Genomic DNA, 23,440 nt, shown 5'->3' with positions numbered 1-23,440 from the left:
TCGCTCGCTAGCTGTTCCCTCGTAGGTAATCGCGGAGGAGGGGAAACCTCGCTTGGGAGTTCCATTCTAAGCTAAATTTCAGCGTCGTTCCCAGATACCATACAAGGTCAGATAGAGTTGAAAATATATAAACGGCATCAACGTTGAATCGAGAAATTTAGACGCGGCATCACAAACTACAATGACCGAATTGCAAACTCCAGTTAATCTTGACCATCATCTTAGCCAGACCGCGCTTCGTCGTAAGGAGAATATCTTCAAGCTGTTCTATCGCTATCACTCAATCCCCGGTTTAACGGACATTTCTGGTGGCCTGCCTCACCCCAGCCTGTTTCCAGTAAAGGAATTGACTAGTGAAGCAGTTGCGACCAACTTTTTATTCGACCCCGAGGCTAAGAACATTGTCGTCTCGTCCAACAGCGACGACCTCACGTCCGCGCTTCAATATGGCCAGGCCACAGGACAGAAACAGCTCCATGATTGGGTCACCAAGTTCATCGATGACCATGTTTCCAAGCCAATGTACAAGGGAGGCTTTGACCACGTAGCCACAAACGGAAACACGGATGGTTGGAATAAGGTCCTTCAGGTTTTGAGTAACGAGTGGTCCGAGAACGACCCCATTGAGAAGCGTCAGAGTTTACTTGTCGAAGAGTTTACCTATGCGCTTTCTACTGAAACAGCAAATGTTCGTGGTCTCAATATTGTCGATGTTAAAATGGATCGCGACGGTATGATTCCTGAGAATCTCCGGGACATCTTAGAGAACTGGGACCCAAGTAAAGGAAAGCGCCCTCATCTCATGTACACTATCAGCATTGGACAGAATCCTACTGGTGCTACTGTGCCGATGGAAAGACGGAAAGAGATCTATAAGATCTGCAGCGAATTCGATATCATCATCGTCGATGACTGCCCTTATTGGTTTATGCAGTATGCGGACCAGATGGAAAAGTGCTATCTGAGTGTCGACACAGAAGGACGTGTTCTTCGTCTCGATTCGTTTTCCAAGTGCTTTGCTCCTGGATGCCGCTTAGGATGGGTTGTTGGACAGCCCAGTCTTATCAAGAGAATTTACTACCATGCAGAAGAATCCACCATGCACCCTTCTGGATATTCTCAATTGATGGTGTACAAGGTTCTCGAGCAATGGGGTTGTGACGGTTGGATGAATTGGTTGGAAAACTTGACCAAAGAGTACAAAGAACGCCGGGACCTCATGATTACCGGTCTAGCGCCCTATAATAAGATTGACGGTGAACTAATTCTGGACTACTCGGTGCCCAAGGCAGGCATGTTTGTTTGGATCGATGTCCAATTCGATAAGCATCCCATGAAGGAGAAGTTTTCTCTTGTGGAACTCAGTCGGGCATTCTGGGTGTTCCAGACCAAGGAACCTCATCCAACTTTGATTTCACCGGGCTACTTTTATGCACCCTCACCCCATGCTGGTGATCATACATCGAGCTACTTCAGGCTCTCATTCGCACCCAGCACAAAGACCGCACTAGAGAACGCGGGTGAGTGCATGGGACGGAACACACACGAGTTCTGGAAACTCAACGAGGCAGATATCCGGAAACTCGTAGACGAGTATCCCAGTGATATTTGATTATGTATTTAATATACCATATAGAAAACCGTAGGTTTAACAATTAGATATCAATTGGTCTCGGGCTGCAGTTCCTGGCTCTACTCCAATATGCGCTGGACGATATGGATACTCAAAATTCATGCAAGTCATGTAGAGTACAATGATGCACTGAGGATTTGAGAGCTAGTTGGTGCTTATTGACCTGAAAGACTCGAGGCAGGGTTCGTGCGTTCGTCTCAGGCGGCAGGTTCCGAATTCTATGTTCGCAGCCATCATTCATATAAACCATCTGCTCGAACACAGGTACTGAATCTACCACATTTCAATGCTTTTAGCTAGCGAAAGACAGAGTTTTCGTCTGTTTGCACGTGATTGTCAAAGTGTTTCCCAAAGATAAGGAATAACACAGAGTTCTAGAGGTTGTCACCCAAAAACAATATGGAGCCCTCAAACCGGTATCTAACCTAGAAAAGGGAAAAAACACTACGACAAAGTCAAAATAGAGATGCATACTAGTTCTTTCACAAAAACTTTGCTCAATTGCTTCTTGGCTACGAGTATTTACATGCATAAAGCTCGGCATGCATGACTGCTGCGGCAGCACCACAGAGGCCCTTAGTCAGGAATCCCGACGCCTCGACTTTTAAGCTTCTCCTATTTATACCTGTGTACATCCTCAATTGCGGGCCGAAATCAAATGGAGGAACAGAATAACTCGGTGTGGCATCGCCGCTCCAAATTGGAGTTGTCTGTGATGGCAGGCATTTTCTTGTTCTTTTTCTACATTATTGTTTCGCTAATTCCAATTGTCCCCTCAGAATCTGAGACCAACTTCTGTCCCCAAATGGAAACACTATATCCAGATTCTTCATTTGCCAATGCAACAATGTTTTTCGAACAGGACTATGCCAAATACTCTGTCGACAAATTGTCCAAGGCTGTTCAAATTCCTACCGTTAGCTATGATGATATGGGGGTTCCTGGGGAAGATGAGAGATACGAGGTCTTCTACGATTTCCAGGCGTTTGTCGAGAAAGAATTCCCTCTTAGTGTCAAGCATGGTAACCTAGAGATTGTGAACGAGCATGGCCTCTTGTTCACTTTCAAGGGCTCGTCCTCTGAATTGCGACCCGTGCTCTTGATGGCCCACCAGGATGTAGTCCCCATTGGCAACCAAGAGTGGGATTTTTCTCCGTTTTCTGGATACTATGATGGAGAGTTTATCCATGGCCGTGGCACGGCAGATACTAAGAACACGTTAGTGGGTATTCTCGAGGCAACGGAGAGCTTGTTGAAGCAAAACTGGGTACCGAGGCGCACGCTATTGCTCTCTTTCGGCTATGATGAGGAGATCAGTGGCAACAACGGAGCCAGACCCATGGCTGAAGAGCTCGTGAGCCGTTATGGTCGGGATTCTCTCGAGGCTATTGTCGATGAAGGGTTCGGCTTCATGTCAGCCTTTGGCTCGACTGTGGCTGCTCCGGCCATTGCAGAGAAAGGCTATCTTGATGTTGGCATTGATTTGAAAACCCCTGGTGGACACTCATCTATGCCACCTGACCACACGGGAATTGGCATTATGGCCGAGCTTGCTAAAGTACTTGAAGACAACCCCTTCAAGCCTTCGATTGACAACGGGAACCCTACCTTGAGCCTGTTCCAGTGCCTCGCTGAGCACGCCGAGCACATGAACAAAGAACTCAGGCGTATTGTTTTAGACATTGACGGTGTTGGTCATCGCAAATTGTTTTTGAAGCTTTTGCAACGGAAACCTGAACTTCTCTACACGATTCGTACTACCCAAGCGTTGGACGTCATTCGAGGAGGTGTGAAAATCAACGCGTTACCAGAGATGGTTTCTTTGTCTATCAACCATCGCCTTGCCATCGACTCGAGTGTGCCAGCCATCATGGATCGCATTGAACACTTTGCTTCGCGAGTCGCTGAAAAGTACCAATTGGGGCTTTACAGCGACGGCGATGAAGTTCTCGTCGGCCCCAATGGTAACTTCTCTATCACAGCCATGGATAAGCGTGAACCAGCTCCTATTTCTCCAAGCGAAGGTCTCCCTTGGAAGTGGATTGGAGGTACCTACCGTCATGTCTTGGGTGAAACTGCAGGAGAGCACAAGCCTGAGGGCAACATTATTGTTTCTCCAAGCATTATGCCTGCTGCTACGGACACTCATCACTTTTGGGCGTTGACAAGGGCAATTTACCGCCTCAGCCCAGTCTACTTTGAAGACATGATCAACTTCCACACTGTCAACGAAAAACTACGTTTCCGTAGTCATTTGATCACTGTTGCTTGGTACTACGAGTTTATTCTAAACAGCACTCTTTAGTATTACAGTATCAGTTAGTAGCTATTTCTCTCTTTTTCCACCGGCTGTTTAGCCTGAACTAGGAGCCGAGGGCCTGCAGGTTACGTCAACTGTGATGTCCGTTCGTGGTGCCGTGTAGGTCAGCAGATGAGTCTCTCAACTCACCTTGAAACTTTCTGTTATCGATATGGCTGCTAACACGGCAACAAGCGTAAAACTCGTTGAGCCTAAAGATGCAACCTTCGAGTTGGCGTTAGAAATTGCCACTATTTTTTACGACGGATTCCAAAAGGATCCTCTAACGAAGCTTCTTTTCGGTCCTCGGTATGCAATCCCGACCCCGCCACCCTCTGGCACGCTCGGAGACTACAACAAGGTGCTTAAATTGTTGGCGTATGGTCAATGGTATCGTTTGATTGACCCAAATACCAAAACTTGGGTTTTGTATGAGGGGGACAGACCGGTTGGATTCTGCATGTGGTTCGTTCCCCGAGATAAGAGTGTGGCGCTCACACTTTGGCAACAGATCAAGTCGATTTATGCTTGTGCACTTGCTGTCTTCTGGAAAAATTGGTACTTTAGGTTCAGAAAGAATCCTCCCTTCAGCAATCCGGCATTCTTTGAAAATTTCAGGGAGGCTGAGGAATATGTCGGCTACAAAGAGCTGCTAGTTCCCGAGAAAGAACTCGCCCATATGTCGCGTGAAGAGTTAGCCAACGCTAGGTACTCTAAGAAAGAGTATAGCTGGTGCCAATTAGTGGCTCTTCGTTCAGATTGCCATGGCAAAGGTTACGGTGAGAAGATGTTCAAACACTCTATGGAGAATATGGTTCGCTATGAACCCACGTTTAAAGATGGTCAGGTGCAATCTAAGGGCCCTGCGAAATTTGCCCTATTTGCTACCCAGCCTGGCCGTAAACTTTACGAAAAGCTCGGCTGGAAGGTTGTAGATGTCTTCAAGAAGACCATGGACGATGGGTTTCTGATGGAATACCCGCTCATGGTATATACTTGGAACGATTGAATAGAATATTGATCTAACTATCCTCGAATATTAGGATTCTTCCTCTTTCTACTGAAGCTGGTTTAATTTATGGGTTAGGGTACCGTAGTCGCCTGCAGTCATCCCCGACGTGCTTGAACCATGCCATACGCACTCATAGCAATCAGTGGCAAGCAAGCTGATTCCAACCAGTCACATTTGATTTGAAATCAAGGCATCAGTGTATCAAGATTAGTTTGAGAATGATAACTTGAGTCGACAGCTTCTTGGACGCGCTACCAGCAGATTTACCGCAAGCAGTCAGAAAATAAGAAGCTTTCGATAGACTATGATGGGCTTGACCTCAAAAACTGAACCAATTGTAATAGGTTCTATTAGGAAGGCAATAAATTGGCGTTCTTGTCAATGAGTGTTGTCATTGAACGACGTCTGCCAGATCGTATATAATTCGTTGCATTTCTAATGTTGAGGCCTTACTTCGGTTTTCTAAAAGGCTGCTTCACACCTGATTTCTTCAGACGTTGAGAAGGCTAAAAGCTTAGAGGTATCAAAATTGCAAATTCGCGGAAAGGAGCTGGCCTATGAATTGGACAAAGCTTGATGTTCCATTAATAGTTGTTGGAATCTTGCTATCGAGTTAAGAACTACTCTTGACGGTACTGTATGACTTCAATTGAGTGATATGTACATAAGACTATCTGCTCACGTCAAGTCAACGGTTTAGTCGTGCATGCCTTAGTTGTAAACAGTACCTACCATGTTATCGGCATACACAGGCCAGTGATAAGCTACGGTTTCAACAGCAATCGTTTTGATTATTATACTGTATTGCAAGTTGTAGGCACGTACAATAAATAATATCCATTTATGAGAGGAATGAAACTACGCTTTCTTGCCCGCTCGTTAGTCCATGTTGATCGGCTATACAGCCATCATCGGATTATACTTTAGAGCTTCGAACCGAGCAATGCCCACGGGTTTCCCGGCAAGATTGGTTCTGTAAAGCGCTTTTATGCACTATCTGGTTGGGGTCACTAAGATTAGTCTTGTTCCCGGCAACGGTCACCTGCACGATAAGCACAGCCGAATACCCGTCGCTGCCGTATGTCCTAAACTGAGCGAAACGCTCGGCCTGAGACTCTAGGTGTTATAGTTGCACAGTGCTATTTTCAGGTTCAAATTTGATAAAGCTCAACCATTTTGAAGCTCACAATCGCGTTGGCGGCCCTCAACGCTCGTCCCTGCAGGAGGGTTAGACATGCCAGCCAACATCATATGCAGCTAGCTTATAAAAGAAGGGACCTCGCCATTTTTTTGAACCTAGCGACCTAAACTCAATTCGGATATTGTGAAAGATGGTCAGTGTCGCTGATAAATTCAACCGCTACGCTGCGGCGCTTGGCGTTGGATTGGTTCTCGCAATTGTGCTTTTCCTGACGACAAGCCATAAACCGGTCCTCGACCCCAAGCACCCATTGTGTGAACAGCGACCCTATATCGAGCCCGAGTATGGTCATTTGGCAAACTCCAGTCAGTTCGTGAGTGAAGAGTACAAGAAAAAGTCCGTTGAGCTTTTTGCTGGTGCGATCCGCATCCCTACTATGAGCTACGACGACCTGGCCATGGACCCCACCAAGGACGAGCGTTTCAACGTATTCAAGGATATGCACAATTACCTGTTCAAGAGTTTCCCCTTGGCATCAAAGCATGTCGAGACGGTTAATACCTATGGCTTGCTATATACTATAGAGGGAACTAACCCATCCCTTAAGCCGGTTCTGCTTATGGCCCATCAGGATGTTGTCCCCGTTAACAACGACACGATTGACCAATGGACTTATCCTCCATTTGATGGCCACTTTGACGGTGAGTTCCTGTGGGGTAGGGGTACTTCCGACACCAAAAACTCTTTGGTCGCTCAATTGGAGGCCATTGAAAGCCTGCTTTCCCAGGGTTGGGTTCCTAAGCGCACTGTGATCTTGTCGTTTGGCTTTGATGAAGAAATTACTGGCTTCCGCGGCGCTTATCCCATCTCTCGTCTCCTCCACGAGCGGTATGGAACCCACGGTATTGAGGTGATCGTTGACGAGGGCATTGGTATCGTTCCTTTCGGCGGTTCAATTTTCGCGTCTCCTGCTGTCACCGAAAAGGGTCGTGTTGATTTCAAGATTTTGCTGAACACCCCTGGTGGTCACTCCTCAATGCCTCCTGATCATACTGGTATTGGTATAATTTCTGAGCTTGCGTTCGAACTGGAGGCTAATCCTCTTAGTCCAGTTATTCAGAAAGGCAGTGTTGTCGAAAAGTTCTTCGACTGTATGGGTGAACACGCTGCTGATCTCAAAGACTCCGAACGTAAAAAGTTTTTGCGCTCCAGCACTCACGACAAGCTTTTACCAATTCTTGAGAGTGATCCTGCTACTCGCTTCATTGTCAAGACCAGCCAAGCTATTGATATTGTCCAGGGTGGCGTCAAAATTAACGCTTTGCCCGAGAATGTCGAGCTGCAGGTTGACCACCGTATTGCTGTTCACCAAAACCTGGACGACCTTCGTAGCCGCATGAATGAATTCGTCAAGAAGGTTGCCACTAAACATGGCCTTGGTCTTGAGTTCGATGGCAAGACTATCCTTAAAAAGACACCTCTCGGTAGCTTCAATGTTTCAACGTTTGGTGGCATGAACACTGCCCCCATTTCTCCTTACAAGGGTGAAGTCTGGGATTTACTTGCTGGAACCACTCGTCATGTTATTGACGATGTTATTGACCACCCCTACGGCCCTGTTTTCATGGCTCCTAGCCTCATGACTGCCAACACTGATACTGCGCATTTCTGGGATGTTTCAGAAAACATTTTCCGCTATTTGCCTGTCTTCATGTCGGACACTAACAACATTCACACCGTCGACGAGTCGCTAAACATTCGCAGTCACATTAGTTGCGTTGTATGGTACTATGAATTCTTAGTTAACGCTTGTAACTAGTTTGATAGGCCTAACCAGTTAAATATTTTGTCTTTGGGAACAGAGTTGACCAATTTGGCGTCAGGATTTGGCCACACCAGAGCAGCATGACGTCCTATCAGATTCATTGAGCCACCGATTTCTTCAACTTTGGATAAAAATTGTTCAATAGCCCGCTTAAGTTGGAAAGACTTGGGGGTAAGCTGAGCCATTTGCGTGAGCAACCACTCAATCAGTCCATTTTTGATATAAATATTCACAACTGAGCGGTCAATTAGTGCGTGCTTGTATGCTTCCACTAACCACAACATCTCACGAGGTTTGTGTTCTGTGGTGCTGGCTTGAATACTCTTGAACAAGGGCATATCATATTCTTTGATACTAGGTCCAAGAAGAAGCCAATCACTAGCTGTTTCGTGCAGGAAGTGTCCAGGTTTCGTGACAACATTGAGGATTTCAGCAGCCAAAATTGCCAAATGGCAAGGCAAAGGGCCGTTGGTCTGGATATACGTTAACACTTTGTTGACGACTAGCTGCGTGGAAATCTGCTCTCTGTAAATTTTCTCTTCACCCATCAAAGAAGTCGCGACGGCAGTAAGTAGTTGCACCGCTGTGTATACAACGTTTTGGTTCTTGCTTGCCAAGCAGCACAGAACGAACGCCAATGCGTTGCTCTCTACCAGAGCACGTACGTCCACCTTATCCTCTTTGATGATATAGTCGCAGCTGGCAAGGGCATTGACCAGGAATTCATCGTGATACCCGAAAGGCGGGTGCTCAATATCATGCTTTTCCAAAAGCCCTTGGAGTTCGTCAAAACTTAATCCTGCCTGGACAGCTTGAAGTTTAGCCTCTGAATCATAATTTTGGCATGTGGCCAAAATTTTAGCTTTTTCAAGAGTAACCTGCAAAGTGTTGCCAGCGTTTGTCACTAACGGTGGGATTTCGTAGTCGTCAACCAACTCTTCACCGCGCAATTCCCAAGCTGTAACTTTATCGACCCAGGAGGCGCTTAGGTTAGATTCAATAATCTCCAAAACCTGAAAAACAAGTTGAGATGAGCTTTCCCAAGATCCATTGTAGAAGCACAGAAGACCGTCTTGAATTTGGCTGGTGGAATTCATCGTGGGATCCACCATGAACAGCCGCCAAAGTAAAATAGAAACCATAGCATACTCTTGTTTTCCCTTCGGAACAGGTCGCTGCATTAAAGTCTGCAAATGCTCGGTGTGGTTTATGGATTGGGCGTTGCGAACAGCGAAAACTAATCGGCAAGCCAAGCTCACTAAGTCGACAGTAAACTCAGAGCCCAGAATGGTAGTAATCAGTGCATTCAAGGAGTTTGAATTCACAGCTGTCCAAATGCTAGCACGTCTCTTTGCGAGATAAATTGAGAACTCCTCAACAAACTCTCGGACGCTCGCATTTGATTGCGATAATGCCAAAACCTTTGTCAGTTGCAAAACACTGCGCTTTAGCCATGTCTGACTACCTGGACCATCAAGGACATCTGACAATCGAGCAATATCTGGATTTAAAGCGCGCCTGACAGTGCCAACGTACTCGTCGAGCAAGGAGAGTTGGTCCGAATCCAGTTTTGTTTTCCACATATTCATTAGTTTCAGAATAACATCCGGTTGATCTTCAATCCTTTCCAGTGCGGTTTCAATGAAGGAGGAAATGCTTTCCTCGGCAATGTAAGATGGTGCAAACTGACTTGCCGCCAAAAGAATCTTCGGGTCCAAAGGCAGTTTTGGGTTGTAAAAGTTGGAAGCCTCAATAACCGAGCAGATCGATTTGATGTTGTTCTCTTTCATGAGCTCATCAAATAGTTTCTCAGCTAGCTCACTGTCGATTTTTTGTAATTTGAAGTTTTCTGACAGCCAGAGGTTGTCAAGAGCCAAGTCCAAGGGTAATGGAACACCACGTTGAGTCAGGACTGCAACGATCTCTTCGTTCTTCGTCTCTAAAAACTTTTCAATCAGATACTCATTGCTCAAGAAGTCTAGGGCCTCCAGCCAAAAGGGAGTCCCTTTTAAATCTGCACTGAGCGCAGGCGAAGAAAGCTCTTTTTCCCGTAAGGTTTTCAAATAGATTCTGTAAGTATTGTCGCTCAGCAACAAATGAGAACACAAAGGTTCAACAAGGTAGTGGATTAATGCTTGTGGTAAATTCGACAAGAGAAAAGGTGCAAGTGTGGGCGTCGAGGCCGCTCGATTCACTGTCGCCATGAACTCTAGCGGGGTGCCAATCTTGAAAATAATATCATCTCGGGACAACACGTTGTCCACTGGAGCGGAAATAACAAACTCGAAGTAATCATCCAGTGGAAGGTTTAATTTGACGTCACCTAGTTCCTCCAGCAGATGCCCAACAGCTACAGTATCTTCGCCAATAATGCCCAAGTCCCGGACGAAAGATGCTATCCAGTTCAAAACATTCTTGTTAGGCGTATTCTTGTCAACGTGTTTCCACTGGTCAACGAGTGCCACTGCAAACGGACTAATGTTGGTAGCAAACCGGTCAACATACGGGTAGGGCGTCACTACACTGCGCGAGATACTTTCATCGATGATGGCCCAGAGCTTTTCCTGCTCTGTTTTTTCAATGGTTGGCAGAACAACCTCTAACGAGTACAGCAGGACATCGATAGGTCGAACAAAGGTAATATTTTGGAAAGCAAGCGTTTTTTCAACCAAAGACTGCAGCAGCTTGGCGCATTGGCCGGCTAGATTGGGGTTGTAGCAAGCAAATTTCACGAGCTTGGTGAAAAAGCTCATTTTGTCATTACCACGATTCCACCATTTGGCTTGTCCAGTCATAACCGTTTGTACCTCAAGGATATCGTATGCATTTACCAGCTCCAAACCACTGACATGCTCTTTATTAAGAACAGCTGTCAAAGCGGACGGCAAAATACTTGCTGGAGACGCAATTGAACAGTATTCTCGTAGGCATGCCAAACAAGTGGTTTGGAGAAGTTGAGGAGATGAGGGCTTCAAAAACAAGTGAACCTCAGGGAGTCTCTCCATAATCTCACTCAGAACTTTAGTACTATCCCAAACTCTCTGCTCATAGATATCGAGAACTGCCCGCAGTTTTCTCAATGCAAAGAGCACAATCTGAGCGGTTTGAAAGCGAACAAGCGAGGACTCGCCAAATGTCAACCCGCCAGTGAGGGTGGCCCTCGCAAGTGTAGGGGGCAGAATACATGCCGCGACTGCATCGTCCAAGGGGCTGTGGACCGAATCGAATTCTGGGACGGGAAGACTGATAGCTTTAGCGTGTAACACAGCAAAAGAAAACCAAAACATTGAAACCTTGGGGGAAAAAGAGAACGTCGCCTGTAACCCGGTGAAATACGGATAGAAAAGCTCCGTATAACTCTTCATGATGTTAACTGCAAGATCCATTTGGTGTTGACTCTCCCAAGGCTTTAGCATTCGAAGAAGTGAAAGGGCAAGCTTATTGTTTGGCTCGCCATAGCATCCACGATCTGAAAAGTGCACACCATATTCTGTGTCTGTTAGCATGAAATACAAAAAGTCAGCAATGGAGGCACCGACATCTGCACGGTTGAGTAACTTGACGAAATGCTTGAGCGTCCAGTCGTTGAAAAGTCTAATTTTGGCGGTTTTCGTAAAAGCCCTGTCTTTGACAACGAACTCTTTGAAAACTCGCAAAGTTTCCAGTACAATCTCCTCAGGATCAGTGTCAATTTTACTGAACCAGCCAGATACAATTTTTCGCTGGGAAGTGAGGTCTTTCCGAACAGCAGAAGGAGAGTGCTCGATGAATGCTAAGTAAAACTTGATAAACGGCTTGCGCAGCTCCTGATCTGCCAGGATTTTCGAAATAATTTTCAGCGAAAAGTCGAATGAGTTGTACAAATCTGATGCAGTTGATCCCCCAGGGAATATGCAAATAATACGCAATAGATCCAGCGCTGGTATGGAAAGTCGGGGCTTGGCGACAAATAGACTTCTGTAAATAACTCTTAGATGGTCTTTTACGATCATGCCAATTATCTTGGTGCCAAAAGGCTGTAAGGTAGTAGTTTGGCAGGCTTCAAGAAGACGGCACAGTAAGATGGTAGTGCTGCTCATTTTTGCCTGATTTGATATTCCTGCTGCGTAGGCCCAATCAGAAACAATTGTTTCTGATTTTTTTGGAGAAATTCAGCGAGCTCCTGAGCATCACCAGCTCTTTTGATAACATCACTGAGTTCGTCCATGCCTAATGGAAAAAAATTATCTCAGCAGACAGGGCCAAGTACGTTTATTGTTTTAGACAGAAACTTCAATTATACACATAGGCAACCAAAAAAATACAAAAAAATTAAGAAACAATTGAGAGGGAGTGGGACTATGCGGAAGGAAGCCAGAACGTGAGCGAGCTGTCTGCAGTGGCAAGAAGCATTGTCCGCGGGTTTACTGCGAGAATAGCGGGCTGCTGAGGCGCCTCAATGATTTTGGACGGTGTAATAGATTTTTCGTCCTTCAGATCTCCCAAGTCCCATACACACAAGGCCGGATCATTGGATCCACCGAATAAAAAGCGGCCGTCCATGGAGAAGCATACGGGCGACACAGAGGGAATGGGGCGTTGTAGGGATCTGAAACCTGTAACATTAGTGACATGATTGCCATTGAATCCATCAAATACTCCGTGAAACCCTGTATCGCCAGCAACAACCAAATGCTTAGAGTTATTTGAGAATTCAACCTTGTGCCAATTACCATCGACCTCGGCTCTGAATGAAACAAATGGCTCTTTATCGAAGGATCTGACGTCATAAAACGCGACAGTTCGTAGCTCTTGAGAAGCTACTGCAAAAACCAGGCCAGTCGCATCGAAAGCGACTTGGCACGGGGTCGGAACCGTTAACAGGCCCTGGCAGTGCTGTGATCTCAGATCCCAGATCCGCACAGATCTATCTAGAGCTGTTGATAACATCACGTCGCTCGTGGGACTGATTTCCAGTCCAGTGACCTTGTTCTTGTGGCCTCTGAAATATCTCACGTACTGGTTGTCATGTAAAGATAGATATCTGATAGTATCGTCTTCTTTTGTGGATGCATAAACACAATTTGTGGGTGAATGAGTAAATTTTGCCAAGTGAGCACCGTATTTCTTGCTCGCTACCGTCTTCGTGTGCTTTCCAGCATTACAATCGTACAGCTGGATCGCCTCGTCAGTGCCTGCGGTGATGCACCAATGCCCCGAGTCATCGATATCTACAGATGTTACCACCGCCGTGTCCTCATGGTTCCTTAGATCTTTTGCCGGCTGGAATGAGTACACAACATCTGACGTCAAAGGCAGTTCACGCCGGACCATTTCAAAGATGACAAATTAGCCTGTGGAAGGATCCTACTCAAAATACATAAAAAAAATCTATTATAGCGGTTGGAATTAATAGGAAAAGTCTAGGGATTCATGCTCAACGGTCGAGTCTGCCGGCAAACTCAGGATATCAAAAATGTCTAGCATATCCACGGGGTGTTGAAAGTTTGACGATTCAATTGAGTTGAACCCTTCCGGCGTGTATGTGCTGCCGGTAAGTTCGTGATAAATATTCTCCAATGTCTGTTTCAAACTATGCAGACCTAGCAAGAACCCCATATCAGGCTGTCCAACATGCGTTGGGGGTGCTCTTGCGCCGGTTGGGTGATGTTCGGCCGTTACACACTGGGCAAAATCGATTAATCTGATGGAAACGTCCGTTTTGCCCGTATTCTGGCCATCGTATACCATCAGCAGGCTCGATCCGTACAGGCGATAGTCCGTGAGGGTACGAATAATTGCACTAAGGCTTACAAGTCGTTTCAGGAGTTTGGGAATGTGTCGGATGATAGACCATGCGGTAGCTCCGTCGTACAAAAACCTCATCAAGCACCTTTCAAACTGTGGTCCAGGTTTCACTTGGCGACCAAAATACTTGTCGCGAAAGAAGGATGTCTCAGTACGGGTATTCCAAACAAGCATTCCACAGACGCGTACCCCCAACCTCTGGCTAGTAGTTTCATGACATTTACGGCGCTGGGAAAGTTGTTTCTTCTCTGTCGCGTTAACGCCATACTGTCGAGTGCCCATTTTGAGATCCAGAACACATGGCCTCTTCCTGCCCTGGGTTAAATCTTCCAGCACAATAAACTGCTCCGCCTTGTTGTACATTTTGTTACTGTCCATATGAAGAGATGGCGTGGAATTGGTGCGAGTCTCTTGGAACGGCCTTCCTGAATGGTGCCATGATCTAGATCCCGAAGACGGTCTTATAACCGGTGAAGCTGTTGCAGGCAATATCGGGGACGCCGGCATAGAATGCATCTCAGGCGTGGACGGCTCTGCAGCCGACTGTGGGCTGCTCGGCTGGCCCAAGTCCATTTGGAATACGGGAACATCTGCATCTGCATCAAGGGCTCGACAAAGGGGCGAGCTTGTTTGTTTGAATTCACGCTTGGGTTTGAACACTTCTTTCAGGACCAAATCGCGCAGCTGACGATTAACAGTGGTAGCTCCCCATGTCACAATCGACGGTCGCTTATCGTCCAAGGTTAACGAGCCTCGGGGGCTTGCTGTGGAGCCTCGTCTATCTCCTAATGCATAGGAGTGTCTTCTATCAGACGGGATCATAGAGTTGGGTAAAATGTGGACATTGTCACCAAGTAAGACTTCACTAAAACTGCGAGAGCTTTCATCAGGATTCGTGCTACCGCATGAATCGGCGGGCGCACGGTGCCGTACGTTCAAAACACCAATGTATTTTGGCATAAACGCTAGTAGCTCCTGGTGGAACTGTTCAATTGTTTCGTAGAATGTGTCCTCGTTGTTGACAAGCACCTTACAGACTGCCCGCTGAGAAAACTGGAAAATAGCAGTGTGTCCACCAACTTTGTGTTGGAAGGGAGTGAGCTCTACAGATAGTGGGTACCTCTGACCCTCGATGGCATCATTCTCCACATCTGTCTCATCATAGTCTTCGTCGTCACTAAAAACAACCGTTCCTTCCAGAACCGGCGTTGCACGCCCCGTTTGGGGCTTAGCTGCGTCCTCTACTTTCGAATGGTGAGGCACATACGTAGCTTCACTTACAGCGCTAGGTTTCTTATGAGTACGAGAGCTTGTTCTGGGGGAGCTGGTCTTCAATGTTGAGGGTGATTTCGACGTCTGCACTGCAGCTTGCGACGGCTGCTCCTCGAATACCTTGAAATATTGGCTCGCTTTACGGGCACGAGGAGTCTCCTCTTCGTTGTTCGCCTCCATTATAACCTGCTAGAAACCATCTAAACGCTAAGGTTATTTGCAGTCGATAAACCCAGCCAGCGCTTACATCATCGGATTTCTGCTGGGCAGAAATCTACGCCGTTAAGGTCCTAGCGGGAGCAAACGGTTGCAAAGACGAGAGTTGGTTAGATGTAGTTGCTTTTGGACATGTTATCTAATTTGTAGACGGAACGTAGAGCGTATCAGTAAAATTGAAGCAGTTGAATGTCCAATGGCTAGATGCGGTATATCTTGTTCTGTTGACGCACGTGGTGCATGGCTGCATTGACGGAGAACATGCATTGATTCCGCTACAGTAGCAGTGCCTGACGGCTTCACAGGATGCTATTTTGCAACATCAAGACGTGGCAATATGAAAATACCAAATTTTCTGATGGTGACTTTGCTCTTGTAGGAATTGACTGTGCCCACATGCCGCCGGGGGTTTGGGAGAACTCTGGAAGCCACTGCAAAGTGGGGGTGTTACAGTAATATTGTTGAAGTTCCCATATTTTATTTGGTTGATCTTAGCAAAATTGAGGCCATATTCCACAAATTCGCTTTCATATCCGCTGTCGAGCGAGCGATGTAGGGTACGGGTTGTATGTAGGCTCTTTGGGGTATTGCTTGGGATGTTGGGTGTGTTAAGCCCTGAGCCCTAAAACGTGACTGTCATACACTCACCTTAGCCCACCGGTGACAAGCCCATCTACCTCATCACAATGCAGAACGACAAGGGCGTCAACGTCGAGCTTTTCACTCCCCGCAAGTGCTCTGCCACTAACCGTCTGATCAAGCCTAAGGACCACGCCGCTGTCCAGATCAACGTTGCTAAGTTGGACGAGCAAGGCCACATCATCTCTGGTGACAACTACACCTACTCCCTTTCCGGTTTCGTCCGTGCCAAGGGTGAGGCTGACGACTCTTTGAACCGTTTGGCTCAGCAGGACGGTCTCCTTAAGAACGTCTGGTCTTATTCTCGCTAAGTTGCCCCACGACACGGTGCATTCTTGCATGTAGTTAATAAAACAAAAAACTATCAAAATTATCTTTTTCTCTCTTTGCCAATTATCTGGCGGATATTCGTAGCGACATTAGATATCTGGCTGAATGCGTTTATAAGACCTGCCAGCTTTTGGTCTTGGTTATTGAGAGCTGCAGCCAGATCGTTGGAGAAGGTCGACACCACCAATGAAATGTCAAACAGGTCTCTGAACAACTTTTGCGTCTCAACTCGATCGTTGGTTTTAATTGCATTCTGGACGGAAGTTTGCAGCTCGATTAGTATGTGGAAAATGATAGTCGAGTGATGCACGATTTCCGGTGTGAGAATCATATCCGCTGGTGCAGGAACAACGTATACAGGCGAAACCGGGGAGGTCAAAGACTTATCGTTAGGTCGTTTGAAGTTGAATATTACACAATGCGGCGGTAACTCGAGCTGCTCGATTGTGCGGATGAGCGTTTCCTTGACGGCGTCGGCTGCAAGCTCCCATTTGGCTGCATCGGATTCTTTATTCAGAGTCTCGATATTGTTTTGTAAAGATGCAAAAAGGTTACCGTTCTTCAAGCAGAATATATTGACGAGGATATCTGCATGGCCCTTCAGAGTTACAGGCTCGAGCTTATGCGACAGCATTTCCATGGCCGCCGCGTTCAGCACTGCATGGCGCTGTTCAATCGGCTGAACCAACGCAAACATGGCAAGCTCGGGATCTTTTGGTGTGCCATTGGAAATAGTTCGGGGTGGTGCGGTGTACTCGGAATCGAGATGGCCAGGGTTGAATGGATCAGAACTCATACCATAATTGAGCCCTAGAGAAGAGCTTGCATGAAAACACGAAAACCATGCAATAGGCAATTCAAGGCTTGGTGTCAAGTATTTCAAAATGAGTCCGCAGTTCAGACATTCAACTGCGAGCTGGGCTATACGTGAGGACATAAATTTGGGGAGTCGGGACGGGTCGAGAGCAAAAAATGGGCCCTGTCTCACGATGAACATGTCAGGCAGAAAGTCCGCTACCATAACTTCAGCAGGAATACTGAATATAGATGGGTCAGACCCTAGCATACGGTTTAGTTGAGCCAACCAAGGCTCGATGGTGCGGCCGACAATTTTCCATAACACAGCGTACTTTACCGGCTCCAGTTGAATGCGCAGCATTTCATTGTACGCCGTATTGAGTAGATGTGGAGTCGAAGGTAGTAATCGCAGCTCTGCTGCGACTGAAAGGTCCGCACAACCCACAACTCTGGCCAGCAAATAGGCCATATTCGCAGGCTCTTGGATGGACGAGAGCAGGCCAAGAGTGTGCCGCGTATCCAGCTCTATTTGAATGATCCTGTCAACTTCGTCCTCAATTGCACTTGCCAAGGCTAATAAGATTTGATTGGCCTGTGAACTTTCTATCCGGGTGACTACATATCGCAATCGGCGAACGTAGCTTCCAACATTGGCGCATTCTTGGAGCATGCCAGTTGTAGCTGCGCTTGAAATAGAGACCATTCGCACCGGTCGGACCTGAAGCCGTATTGTTTCATAGTCCCATAGAACAAATTGCGAGCCTTCTCCGCGTACCGCGTTAGCAGCCGCGTAAAGCACTTCCTGCGCTGGGTATGCGGGTTCCGAAAAATAAGCGTCCTGGTCCTTGAGGCTCTGTTCGGAAATCGGAACGTCTTGCATAATGTGGTTCTCATTGGGGATCACTTCATCCCATGTCGATACGGCTTTCGCAGTCGGAGATGGCGGCCGGCTTGGAAGCCTTGGTAAAGTTAACCTTCTCGGAACCTTGCCCGTACATATGGCCAGGCCACGTCTACATACCTTCTTTGATTGTCTATCATCAAGTGGATACTGTGTACTTGGCTCCAGGACTAGTTCGGGATAAACTGCTTGACTGCCCATATTTCAGGATAAACAGCGCAGAAGCCCACGGATGCGAATCCTCAAATATGCATTTTGACGATTAGTCATGACCGCTCTTTAACCGAGCCTGGGCAAGGAGCAGCTGCCCCCACCATGTTTGGTGGTTTTAAGGCCGATTATCTAAGTGGAAATGGCTCACTTGGTTAAGCGGCCCATTGGGTGGGCATATATTAGCGGTAATAAGCGCACTGGGGCGTACACCGATGCAGGTGGGATAAGGACTACAGGGGCATGTAGTCGGTGCAGGGGTCCCCGGCGATTTGGAACGGTGCAGGTATTTAGTTACGTAGAATTATGCACCAATAAATTGCCAAACAGCTGTCCGACGCCGCGACTCCGGCGTCGCCTATCGGGAAATTGCTTGGCGGTCTTAAGTTGGAGCCCGTACCCTGAAGTTTTTGTTTGTTTTGGGGGGGGCCCTGCCCCCCTCAGCGGTGAGAAAAAGGTCGGGAGATCGATGGCTGACAACACATCCCAAACTGCTCACGCTTTGAAGTAAGTCGTATTGGAAAGAGACACCCTTCAGCTATGCGGCTCACAGCCAAATCTTTACCAGCCGAGGTTGAAATGGAGCGTGATAGCCCGACGCCGAACATTGGGTTCCGAATCAGGAACCTCTTCCGAATGTCCGGCGGGGGCACCACCGCAGGATCCTCAAGTGGCCAGGTCATGGATCAGTCGTCCAAGGACTCTTCTGCTTCGCTTTCAATACCCACTAATGTAGAAGAGGGGCTGTCGGATTCCGCATCATCTCAGGACCTGGCCGTACCGGTCATTGTCTCGCCTCCAGCGACCCCCAATAAACGACGCCTAGGCGTGTTCAATCGCTTCCGGTCGGCCTCAACATCAAACTCCAATCCTTCCACACCCTCTCCCCCATTGGATCCGCAAGATCCTTTGTCTAATGTGCCAGCTTCCCCGGAAAAGTTGGAAGCTCCGAGTATGGCGGCGGCGGCTGCCGCTCAGGCGCTTCATAGCCGGGGCCCCGAGTATGGAGGGCTCGCTAATGAAAATCCCAAAGCACCAGAAGCAGATCGCTCTATATTCAGAAATTTGAGGAGAGTGGCTTCGGCCCCCAATACATCACGGGCGGACTCCGGAAGCCGGCGGGGCTCCGTCACCAGCAACAACTTTCCGTCAAACGGCTCGGTGCTTTCTCTAAATTTTAGCGATGGGCGAAATGATAGTATGTCCACCTACGGTGGCCATCTAGGATCACAAGGTAAGCTATATGCTGGGCGGTCCCGCAGCTATTCGCGGTCGTCGACCAAGATCAGTGCGGCCGAAGTGGGGCCCGGGAGCTTTGAAAAACTCAAACTCATTGGAAGGGGAGATGTGGGAAAAGTATACCTTGTTCGCGATCGTCGTACTCACGAAAATTATGCATTGAAGGTGCTCAACAAAAAGGAGATGGTCAAACGTCGTAAGATCCAGCGAGCGCTTGCTGAGCAAGAAATCCTGGCCACAGCCAACCACCCGTTCATCGTGACACTCTATCACTCGTTCCAATCCGATGAATTCCTTTACTTATGCATGGAATACTGCGGAGGAGGTGAGTTTTTCCGTGCTCTTCAAAGCCGAGAGGGCAAGTGCTTACCTGAAGCAGATGCTAGATTTTACGCAGCCGAAGTGACGGCGGCGCTAGAGTATCTTCATCTCATGGGATATATTTATCGAGATCTGAAACCAGAGAATATTTTGTTGCATGAGTCTGGACACATCATGTTAAGCGATTTTGATCTAAGCAAGCAATCAAAGATCAGTGGTCAGCCCACCATGGCCGGATTAAAGGGCTCTGCCAGCCGTCCGGCTATTGATACCAAGGCATGCATTGGTGATTTCCGAACCAATTCGTTTGTGGGCACTGAGGACTACATTGCGCCCGAGGTCATCAAGGGAAATGGACATACGTCTGCTGTAGATTGGTGGACGCTAGGTATACTGCTTTATGAAATGCTCTATGGCATCACGCCATTCAAAGGTGCTGACCGCAAGACCACCTTCAAGAACGTGCTTGTTAACGAAGTGGTTTTCATGGACTCGGGTGGGTTCCAGCACATCTCGTCTGCGTGCAGATCAATCATCCGCAAGCTCTTGACTAAAGACGAGAAAAAACGGCTAGGGTCCCGAGCAGGAGCCTCGGACATCAAACAGCATCCATTCTTCAAGAATACTCAATGGGCACTTTTACGAAACCAACGGCCGCCCATTGTTCCGGCCGAAGAACAAAGCTCCACGGGGACATGGTTGTCTGCACCGCCTCCGCCCTTGCGCGAGTCCGACTCGCTAGAATTGGGTGAGAGATGGGATAGCCGGCGGCCGTCACAAGCAGTGGAGACTGGCGAAGATCTCTTTGCTGGTTTCTCATCAGTCTCTCTCCACTATGAAATGGAATCACACTACCCCCTTGCAGATATTCCATCTGGAGATTTGGCTGCTGGTGCGTATGCCTAAACACTTTTTATGCTTTTATTTTAACTTCATACTCTTTTTTATTTTACAACTGGCATTATTATATTAAACATATGAACAGGAGGGGAAGAACCAGCAGAAAGGGCAAAAAAGAAAATAAAAATAAAAATAACTCTATCTGGTCCAATCGTATGAACCAATAATTAATACCGCAAAGCAGAAGCCTAATCCAAAAGTCGTTATTCCGTATGCGTAGGCGTGGGGTAGCGGGAGCTTGGACAGCTCGACAACGAAGCTGCTGACGGTGGTGAGGCTCCCACAGAACCCATCAATGAGGCCCTTAAGGACTTGGATTTGAAGGACAGATGCACCAATGTCGGGGTGCTGGAGAATAGTAAAAATACAAGCCAGGACCGTTCCGACCATATTTACAAGGAACGTTCCAATGCGGTATTCTGGTCTGTTCAGTTTGGACGCGTGAACTCGCAAAAATACACCAAATGGGGCAAACGTGGCCAGCAGAGGCCAATTGCGGTTCGACTCAACCGTGATTGAGATCACGAGACAGGCGATCCACGCACTCGATCCTAGTGCTGCTCCGATGTACTCTATAATCACATAGTTGGGCTTGATCAGAAGCTTGTAACTTCGAAGAAAGATTTCTAAATGTTGTCCTAAAAAGTAGGACGCCATTGAGCATGAAATCTCAGTTATTAGAAACGCCATGAAAGCCATGACTCCGTAGCCATCAGTCTTCCACTTGGGCTGAGGGGTGGTACTGAACAAAAAAAGGGATACAATTAGCGACGAGAACGACGTCAGGCTCCCGCAGAAGCCGGTGGCAATTTTTGGTGCGTACACAGGGTCGTGGACGAATTTTTCATGGAATCCCATGACGACGCAACCGGCAACATTTGCCCAAAGTGGTCCCCAACTCTCGTAGCCCGTGAGCACAATGAGACCCTCACGGGCAATAGCGCCGCAGATTGCCCAGAAGGCCATATCGAGGTGCCAGAGCACGGCCGCAAATGCCTTATTGTTTAGGAACGGCCTTTTTTCTGTTCTGTGCTCATGAGCGAACGGCCGCCGGCTTAGCATAATAAACTCGGGCAGGGTGTTGGGAGGAGGGATATTAGGCGGGCGCATAGCGGCAGCAGGGTAACTAAAGAGAGAAATTCCAGCGACCGACCCGATTGGTTAATCATCCAACATGGCCACCAAGCAAGTGACGACAAAGCTCGACTGGGGTAAGATTGTTTCGACCCTTGGTTTGACTGGCTCGACGGCATCCTCTCTGCTTGCTTTCCGCAAGCGTAACGAGGACGCCAAGACCAAGGTCAACCACCTGGAGCAGGAGGACGTGAGCATTGACTTTGCCTACTACAAGTCGGTTTTGAAGAACCAGAAGATTGTGTCTGAGGTTGAGGCTGCGTTCAAGTCGTTCAAGCCCGTGACCTACGATATTTCCAAGCAGATTAAGGTCATTGAGACTTTCGAGGCCAAGGCTCTTGAAAACGCCGAGTCTACAGAGTCCAAGGTCAAGGAGGAGCTTGGCGCCCTCAAGAGCACTTTGGACAACATCAAGTCGGCCCGTGCTTTCGAGGACCTTGTCGTTGAGGACATGACCAAGGCTGCCCCCGAGATCGATAAGAAGGTTGCCGAGATGGTCCAGAAGGGCCGCTGGAACGTCCCTGGCTACGAGGAGAAGTTCGGTTCCACCGTTGTTATGTAAATCGTATTTTTCCATAAAAATTGTCATTAGAGCTCCGATGTCTCCGCCGGCATCTGCCAAACCGTGCATCAAAAACCCCCTGTCGACCACCCGATGCATTTGTAATCTCATGTCTCTTTCAGACGGAAACGGGCTGATGGGCCCAGATGGGATGAATTTGGACCAGCATGGGGTTCCGCACGAGAGCTTTTACTCCCATATCCCGGTCGCCACGAATATGCCTGGGAATATGATGGGCGGGATGTCGCAGGGACCGCTGCAGCCTGGGTTTGCGGGATCGACCCCCGGACCCAACTCGAAACTATCTCCACCAGTGCCTCAGACGTCACGCATGCAACAACCGATGCGAAGGCCGTTGCCGCAGGACATGGTGAATGCACATTACACGAGGGGGCCGCCCGGATCCCAACCACCGCAGCCTCCGCAGCCCCAGCCTCCCCAGTCCGCGCAGCCTCCGCCGCAGCAACAGCAACAGCAACAGCAGTGGGATATGGCCCGGCAACGGGCCAACGCCGGAGCAGGACCGGGGCCCATGGGCCCGGCCACAGGGACTAGGAACGGCGAAGTATACAAGGCCAAGGTGACTGGGCGGGCTCAGATTATCCTGGACATTAATACTGAGTTACTGCGACAGGCTGTTTCAAACCCTAAGCAGTCGCAAATTTATGCCGAATGCATGAAGCGAGTACAGGCGAATATAAGCCACCTGTACGCTCTGAATGACTCCCGAAATTCCGCGAATATGCCGGTCTCTCCGCCTATTCTAACGGCACCGCCGGGCATTCCTAGTTTGCAAAACATGTATGCCCACCTCGAAGCCACATTCAACTGAATGGGTGCAATACGGCTCTATTTATTATTGTTTTAAAAGGATTAATGTCGTTTGTTGGTAGTTCTAGCATTAGCACTTTATGGTTAATATCTCTGTCTTCTAGCCATCAGTTTATTCAGCAACCCATGTCGCTACCACTGGAACTGGTGGACAAATGTATTGGAGAGCCGGTGTGGATTATTATGAGACATGAGCAAGAATACTCTGGCAAACTGCTGGGTTTTGACGACTTTGTGAACATCATTTTGGAAGACGTCACCGAGTACGCCGGCGGCAAACAGACCAAGCTCAAAAAGGTGCTTCTCCACGGCCGTAACGTGACCATGCTTATTCCTGGTGCTATTGAGGGCCCGGCTGCTCCTGCCACTCTTGAATCTGAATCGTAATTT

At 47.9% G+C, this 23,440-nt stretch overlaps 14 protein-coding genes across 14 annotated transcripts; 9 read left to right on the top strand and 5 right to left on the bottom strand.

Moving 5' to 3' along the window:
- Nucleotides 1-181: 181 nt before the first annotated feature.
- On the top strand, nucleotides 182-1,612 carry B9G98_00027 (hypothetical protein; the record flags this gene model as incomplete). Its single annotated transcript, XM_024806585.1, has 1 exon — nucleotides 182-1,612. The coding sequence occupies one exon, from the start codon at nucleotides 182-184 to the stop codon at nucleotides 1,610-1,612; it is 1,431 nt and encodes a 476-aa protein (XP_024662353.1).
- Nucleotides 1,613-2,291: 679 nt separating this feature from the next.
- B9G98_00026 (Carboxypeptidase S) lies at nucleotides 2,292-3,938 on the top strand (the record flags this gene model as incomplete). The annotated part of the gene is made up of 1 exon (XM_024806584.1): nucleotides 2,292-3,938. One exon carries the CDS (start codon nucleotides 2,292-2,294, stop codon nucleotides 3,936-3,938), a length of 1,647 nt encoding a protein of 548 aa, XP_024662352.1.
- Nucleotides 3,939-4,104: 166 nt separating this feature from the next.
- B9G98_00025 (hypothetical protein) lies at nucleotides 4,105-4,941 on the top strand (the record flags this gene model as incomplete). Its single annotated transcript, XM_024806583.1, has 1 exon — nucleotides 4,105-4,941. The coding sequence occupies one exon, from the start codon at nucleotides 4,105-4,107 to the stop codon at nucleotides 4,939-4,941; it is 837 nt and encodes a 278-aa protein (XP_024662351.1).
- A 1,334-nt stretch (nucleotides 4,942-6,275) lies between these two features.
- Nucleotides 6,276-7,904, top strand: B9G98_00024 (Carboxypeptidase S; the record flags this gene model as incomplete). The annotated part of the gene is made up of 1 exon (XM_024806582.1): nucleotides 6,276-7,904. The coding sequence occupies one exon, from the start codon at nucleotides 6,276-6,278 to the stop codon at nucleotides 7,902-7,904; it is 1,629 nt and encodes a 542-aa protein (XP_024662350.1).
- Nucleotides 7,901-11,989, bottom strand: B9G98_00023 (Nucleolar pre-ribosomal-associated protein 1; the record flags this gene model as incomplete). Its single annotated transcript, XM_024806581.1, has 1 exon — nucleotides 7,901-11,989. The coding sequence occupies one exon, from the start codon at nucleotides 11,987-11,989 to the stop codon at nucleotides 7,901-7,903; it is 4,089 nt and encodes a 1,362-aa protein (XP_024662349.1).
- Nucleotides 11,990-12,248: 259 nt separating this feature from the next.
- On the bottom strand, nucleotides 12,249-13,223 carry B9G98_00022 (Set1 complex component swd2; the record flags this gene model as incomplete). Its single annotated transcript, XM_024806580.1, has 1 exon — nucleotides 12,249-13,223. One exon carries the CDS (start codon nucleotides 13,221-13,223, stop codon nucleotides 12,249-12,251), a length of 975 nt encoding a protein of 324 aa, XP_024662348.1.
- A 75-nt stretch (nucleotides 13,224-13,298) lies between these two features.
- B9G98_00021 (Inositol hexakisphosphate kinase 1) lies at nucleotides 13,299-15,149 on the bottom strand (the record flags this gene model as incomplete). Its single annotated transcript, XM_024806579.1, has 1 exon — nucleotides 13,299-15,149. The coding sequence occupies one exon, from the start codon at nucleotides 15,147-15,149 to the stop codon at nucleotides 13,299-13,301; it is 1,851 nt and encodes a 616-aa protein (XP_024662347.1).
- Nucleotides 15,150-15,871: 722 nt separating this feature from the next.
- Nucleotides 15,872-16,135, top strand: B9G98_00020 (40S ribosomal protein S21; the record flags this gene model as incomplete). Its single annotated transcript, XM_024806578.1, has 1 exon — nucleotides 15,872-16,135. The coding sequence occupies one exon, from the start codon at nucleotides 15,872-15,874 to the stop codon at nucleotides 16,133-16,135; it is 264 nt and encodes an 87-aa protein (XP_024662346.1).
- Nucleotides 16,136-16,194: 59 nt separating this feature from the next.
- On the bottom strand, nucleotides 16,195-18,054 carry B9G98_00019 (hypothetical protein; the record flags this gene model as incomplete). Its single annotated transcript, XM_024806577.1, has 1 exon — nucleotides 16,195-18,054. The coding sequence occupies one exon, from the start codon at nucleotides 18,052-18,054 to the stop codon at nucleotides 16,195-16,197; it is 1,860 nt and encodes a 619-aa protein (XP_024662345.1).
- A 549-nt stretch (nucleotides 18,055-18,603) lies between these two features.
- Nucleotides 18,604-20,529, top strand: B9G98_00018 (Serine/threonine-protein kinase nrc-2; the record flags this gene model as incomplete). The annotated part of the gene is made up of 1 exon (XM_024806576.1): nucleotides 18,604-20,529. One exon carries the CDS (start codon nucleotides 18,604-18,606, stop codon nucleotides 20,527-20,529), a length of 1,926 nt encoding a protein of 641 aa, XP_024662344.1.
- Nucleotides 20,530-20,661: 132 nt separating this feature from the next.
- B9G98_00017 (Fluoride export protein 1) lies at nucleotides 20,662-21,633 on the bottom strand (the record flags this gene model as incomplete). Its single annotated transcript, XM_024806575.1, has 1 exon — nucleotides 20,662-21,633. One exon carries the CDS (start codon nucleotides 21,631-21,633, stop codon nucleotides 20,662-20,664), a length of 972 nt encoding a protein of 323 aa, XP_024662343.1.
- A 64-nt stretch (nucleotides 21,634-21,697) lies between these two features.
- On the top strand, nucleotides 21,698-22,219 carry B9G98_00016 (ATP synthase subunit d, mitochondrial; the record flags this gene model as incomplete). Its single annotated transcript, XM_024806574.1, has 1 exon — nucleotides 21,698-22,219. The coding sequence occupies one exon, from the start codon at nucleotides 21,698-21,700 to the stop codon at nucleotides 22,217-22,219; it is 522 nt and encodes a 173-aa protein (XP_024662342.1).
- Nucleotides 22,220-22,328: 109 nt separating this feature from the next.
- B9G98_00015 (hypothetical protein) lies at nucleotides 22,329-23,051 on the top strand (the record flags this gene model as incomplete). Its single annotated transcript, XM_024806573.1, has 1 exon — nucleotides 22,329-23,051. One exon carries the CDS (start codon nucleotides 22,329-22,331, stop codon nucleotides 23,049-23,051), a length of 723 nt encoding a protein of 240 aa, XP_024662341.1.
- Nucleotides 23,052-23,095: 44 nt separating this feature from the next.
- On the top strand, nucleotides 23,096-23,437 carry B9G98_00014 (U6 snRNA-associated Sm-like protein LSm5; the record flags this gene model as incomplete). Its single annotated transcript, XM_024806572.1, has 1 exon — nucleotides 23,096-23,437. One exon carries the CDS (start codon nucleotides 23,096-23,098, stop codon nucleotides 23,435-23,437), a length of 342 nt encoding a protein of 113 aa, XP_024662340.1.
- Between the last annotated feature and the right edge of the window lie 3 nt (nucleotides 23,438-23,440).

The sequence above is a fragment of the Wickerhamiella sorbophila genome (genome assembly GCF_002251995.1).
Source record: "Wickerhamiella sorbophila strain DS02 chromosome Unknown contig1, whole genome shotgun sequence".
In the NCBI taxonomy this organism is placed as follows: Eukaryota; Fungi; Ascomycota; class Dipodascomycetes; order Dipodascales; family Trichomonascaceae; genus Wickerhamiella; species Wickerhamiella sorbophila.
This window is presented reverse-complemented; position numbering and strand designations above follow the sequence as displayed.